This window comes from Tupaia chinensis, unplaced genomic scaffold (genome assembly GCF_000334495.1).
Source record: "Tupaia chinensis unplaced genomic scaffold, TupChi_1.0 Scaffold000287_1, whole genome shotgun sequence".
Lineage (NCBI taxonomy): Eukaryota > Metazoa > Chordata > Mammalia > Scandentia > Tupaiidae > Tupaia > Tupaia belangeri.
Genome location: NW_006159771.1, coordinates 306,413 through 311,614, shown reverse-complemented (window position 1 = coordinate 311,614; position 5,202 = coordinate 306,413). Strand labels below are relative to the sequence as shown.

Below are 5,202 nucleotides of genomic sequence, written 5' to 3'. Positions count from 1 at the left end.
CCGTTACAATTTTTTATAACATCTTTTCTTAAAAGACTTATTTATTTTATTTAACTTTATTTATTTATTTATTTATTTTAGTTTGACCAGAGAGAGAGACAGAGTGCGAGAGAGAGAGAGAGAGTGAGAAAGGAAGCCACCAAGTCCAGGACTCGAACTGTGGTCAGCCATATATGGGAGTTGAGTACATAAAGTGGCATCTCATTATGGTTTTAATTTGTTTCCCTAACGACTAATGATATATATCATGCGTTAGTTTGCCATTTGTATATCTTCTTGGAAAAATGTCTCTTTGAGTCCTATTTTCATTTAGTTTATTTACTTATTTTTAATTTGTCAGAGATGAGTGTGCTTGCCCGAGAGAGAAAGAGAGAGGAGAAGGAAAACACCCCCCTCGATGGAGCATAGTCATGCTGCAACCCCTTCTCCATCTCTCCATCCTATTGGGGTTGTGGACCTCTACCTGCATGTTTTTCCAGCTACCGGGGCCAGGACTAGAACTACAAACGCTGTAACTGGCCATATGTGATCTGGCTCCCCTAACCACTTGTTCACAGGACCGACCCTCAAGTCCTATTTTTCAATTGGGTTGTTTGTCTTTTTGTCATCGAATTGTAGACATCCTTTATATATTCTGGATATTCAACTTTCTCATCAGAGATGCAATTTGCAAATATGTTCTCTCATTCTATGGGTTGTCCTTTCAACAGGCTTGATAGTGTCCTTGGATACACAAAAGTTTTTCACTTTACATACAAACAACACGGAGACAGATGTAGAACTGTTTAAGATCCCTACGAATAGATTAACTAAGGAAGTCAAAAGTTTTTCATTTTAATAAAATTCCCCTTCATTTTTTTTAAGTGGATGTATTTATTTCCTCCGTGAGTGACAGAGATTTCTTTCCCATTGAGTGATTGCAACACCCTTTTTGAAAATAACTTAACCATAGATGTAAGGGTTTATTTCTGGATTCCAGTTTTATCCCATTACTTGTGTGTCTCTATTATATTGTTGATTATTGTAGTTCCGTATTGAATTTTGAAATCAAGTAGGGTGAGTCCTTTAACTTTGTTCTTCTTTTTCAAGATTGTTTTGGCTACTCTGGGTCCCTTGAGAGTCCATATGAATTTTTTTTAGGATGAATTTTTTTAATTTCTGCAAAAATGAAAAATGTCCCTTGAGTTTTTGATAGGGATTGCATTCAATCTGTAGCTCACCCCAGGTAGTGTTGACATCTAAAATAGTAAGTCTTTCCCATCCATGAACATGGGATGTCTTTCCATTTATTTGTGTCTTCCTTAATTTCTTTCACATTCTCATAATAAACAAAGTGTGATCTGTTGAGGCCTCAGTAATGGCTCAGCCTCCTCCTGGGCCATGCCCAAAGCTCCTGGACAGCTTCTCCTAGTAGTCCCCTCTGTGAGCCACTGGAGCTGTGGCCAGAGACACAGAGCGCGGCACCTAGGCTTCCCCTTCTACACTCACTGCAGTAAATAAGCCCCATTTGAAAAGTGTGCTTGGGAAGCCATTTGAAAGTTTTCCAAGAATGCACATTCCAAACAGAAACGCTTAGAGGACCTCAGTCAGCCCTCTCCCCTGGCCAGCCTGGTGTCTTTTGTCCCCCTGCCTGCACTCCCTCCCAGGGTGGTTTGAAGCTGTTTCTTTTTGCATCTCTTTATGCTAAGGACGACCCTTTATCCCCACCATGACCAGAGCCAAAGCAAGGTGATTGGGTCATCAGGGCCCTCAGGAGGACACTGAGTTGCTATGGTCACTTTGACCCCAAACAAGAGAGCTATTCCATGTTTCCAGGGAGGGCTTTTGGAGCACAATTCCAGCAAGGGACACCTGGATAGCCCTGGAGGGTTCCCTGTGCTGGTTTCGATGTGGTTTTCTTTAACATGATTTCAGTTTTTTAGAACACTCATTTGCTCATTTGTTTATTACTTTGTTCTGCAAAAACCTGGGCAATAATCAGACTTTCTGTTTGGCCAGATGGGTGTGGTCCCACCTCCTTCCATTGCGAGTGGGTGAGGACTTCCCCCAACTCCCCACCCCATGACAGCCAGATAAAGCATAGGAGGGCATGTTCTGGGAGCATAGGGCCTGCAGTCTGGAGGTCCCAAAGGGGTGAGGGGAAGCAGGAGGAGGTGTCAGGAGGGTGGCCAGCCTATCGGAGGGCGCCTTACCTCCCTGCCAGGAAAAGGAAGGTTTTCTGGTCGCCCACTACCCACAGACACGGCCCCTCCCTGCAGGGCAGTCCCTTGAGCATCGTGCCACTTGTAGCCTATGGAGGCAGCTTCGTGTGTCTCCCTTAACCCGTGGTGCAGGGGCAGGGCCGCCCTTTGTCATTCTGGGAGTGGCACACCACGGTAGCTGTCCCTGAGGGAAACAGAGTGGTCTGTCCTCATGCATCTGGCCTGAGAATACAGGACCTTACCTGGACATTCCAAAGGCCACACGAGTGTCCAGCTTGAGCTGCCCCGGTGGGGCCTAGGGCGCTGCACAGGGGGCAGGGTATCCACTCCTGGGCCAGCCCTGCCCCCACACTAGGCTGCTGGGTCTCCTCCCACCTGTGTGTCCTCTGAGCCTTCTGGGAGGTGACAGTCCCTTATTCTATGTGGTTTTGGAGAGCCCATGGGCTGAAGCTGCCTCCCACCAGCACTGCCCCGGAATGCGACCCTGACCGACTGGCCTCTTCCCTCTTCGGAGGACCTGTTTGTTCACTGGGGCTGCTGGAGATGGGTGGAGAGCTGGCATTAAGGCAGCAACTGAGTCACCTTGCTAGCTCCTCTGACCCTTGAGAAAGAAAGTGCACACCCAGCAGAACCCTTCCTGCAGGTCCACCCTAGCTCAGCCTGGGGAGCATGTGCAGTTTCACTCCGGGTATCCAGGGGAGGGTCTGGATGCGAACCCCAGACCTTCACGTGGGTCAGCCTCACACCACCTTGCATACCACTGGTCCGCCATCTGGCCCCCAGCTCTGAACTTTGACCCTTCATCAGCGCTAGGGGGCGGGTCCGAGGCGGGGCTATAGCCTGCCGATCGCTGAAGCTCCGCCCGCCCCTCCCCTTCCGGCAGATGTCTGCGGCCACGCCCCTGCTGTTAGCCGCCGTCGCTCTGGGCCTCGTACTGCTGGTGCTGCTCTTCCGGAGCCGCTACTGGATCTTTGTCGTCTTCTTCTGGACCGAGTTCATCCTGCAACCCGTCCTAAACCTGTTCATGGGCAGCTCCAAGGAGCAGCGCATCCTGGACCACGTGCTGCAGCACGCCACGCGCGGGAACCCGCAGAGCGTGCTGGACACCATCGACACCTACTGCTGGCAGAAGGAGTGGGCCATGAACGTGGGCGACAGGAAAGGTGCGCGGCGGGTGTGGAGCAGGGACCCCGACAGGCAGCACAGCCCTTCTGGGGAGCACCTGTGATCGCGGGGTCTCTGGGCGGTCGGGAACCGGGACGTGCCCAGGCACAGGGGGCGCTGTTCTGCGCGCTCAGGCTTGGCTCTGGCGCCCCGACCCAGGGCAAAGGCTGTGCTGAGATTTGGACACCACCGAGGAGGGGGGGTTGGGGGGTATTTGATGAAACGTGCTTTGTCACAGCTCCTGAGCCCGGTCCAGAGGCCTGGGGCCGGGAGTCCGGCTCTGCCCCATCTTCGCCACCCATATCTGAGCGGGCACTGAGGGCTTCTGGGCAGGCGCCCATGCTTACCTGCAAGGAGGCCTGCCTGTCACATCATGTGGGGGTGACCCGACTCCCCTGGACCTCTGCCTGGGGCCCCGGTTGTGAGCTGCAGGAACCAGTTCCCCTGGTTCTCTAAGCCCTTCTCAAGACCTGCCTTCCGACCTTGGCCTCCAGCCTGGACCCAGGCAGGGAGGTGCTGAACTTCTCTGCGTGGAGTCAGGTCCTGGGGACACGATTTAGCCCTGTCCAGTCTTTGGGAGCCCATGACACAACACCCAGCTCGAAGGAGCCAGGGTGGAAGAGGGGGACCCGCGTGTGCACAGGGTCACCGAGCTCACGAGGGTGACACCAAGTCCTTGGGGCAGGGGTTTAGGGAGTTAAAGACACCCCATAAGCAGGTAGGGACGAGGGAGAGGAGGCCAGAGGCCTGGGTCCTGACACCGGGTGGCCTCTCTCCACTGCAGTCACATCCCCCCTACCACCTTTGCCCCGCCCCTGCAGGCCAGATTGTGGACTCCGTGGTGCAGGAGTGCCGCCCCGCGGTGCTGCTGGAGCTGGGTGCCTACTGCGGCTACTCGGCCGTGCGCATGGGTCGCCTGCTGCCGCCCGGGGCCCGGCTCATCACCATCGAGCTCAACCCCACCTATGCCACCATCACGCAGCAGATGGTGGAGTTCGCCGGCCTGCAGGACAAGGTGACAAGACTGGACGCTGAGGCTCAGGGGGCCCCGGGCTCTAGGCAAGGCCGCATTCATGGAGCACCTCTAGCCAGGCCCTCCCCTGGGTGCTGTCCGGGTGGTGGTGGTGGGGGGGCAGAGTCAAGGAAGAAAGCCCCAGTGAGTCAGTGAGGGTGGTCTCCCGCCTCACCCCACAGAGCGCGGACTCCTCCCTGCTGGAGGTGGCACAGAGTAGGGACCCATCTCCCCGAAGCCCCAGAAAACTGCCGGGTGGATAGGCCTGTGGGTGACCAGGCGGGCAGTGTCATGTCTGTCCCTGTGGCCGTTCCAGGTGACCGTAGTGGTCGGGGCCTCCCAGGACATCATACCCCAGCTGAAGAAGAAGTATGACGTGGACACGCTGGACATGGTCTTCCTCGACCACTGGAAGGACCGCTACCTGCCCGACACGCAGCTGCTGGAGGTAGGGCGCCACCTGCTGGGCAGAGAGTGCCAGGGCTACCCGGTCAGCCCACACGGGGCCCTCCACAGAGACAGCTCCTCACCCCGGGCCCAGCAGTGGGCACTGGCCTCACTCAGGCCAGCGTGCTATGTGAGTCCAATGAGCAGAAAGGGACAGAGGTCCTGGCAACGGTGGAGATGGAACAAGGGGGCGCTGGGGACCAGCAGTTGGCGTAATGGCTATGTCGCTGGACTCCCATGTAGTTGACCGCGGCTCGAGTCCCGGATCTGGTGGCTTAAACTCACTCCAGGCGTGTTGCGTGCGTGCCCAAGATCCCGAGAGGAGAATGGAGGAGAAGGGATTGCGGCGTGACCATCCCCCCTGGGGGGTGATTTCTC

The 5,202-nt window shown here is 54.8% G+C and overlaps 1 protein-coding gene across 1 annotated transcript in view; it reads left to right on the top strand.

Annotated features, from left to right (window-relative positions):
• The window catches only part of COMT (catechol-O-methyltransferase), a 28,969-nt gene that overhangs the window by 5,706 nt on the left and 18,061 nt on the right, over positions 1 to 5,202 (top strand). The window contains exons 2-4 of the mRNA XM_006150400.3: positions 3,085 to 3,364; positions 4,187 to 4,380; positions 4,694 to 4,825. Of these exons, the coding sequence (XP_006150462.1) occupies positions 3,085 to 3,364; positions 4,187 to 4,380; positions 4,694 to 4,825 (606 nt within the window). The remainder of the gene's footprint in view (positions 1 to 3,084; positions 3,365 to 4,186; positions 4,381 to 4,693; positions 4,826 to 5,202) is intronic.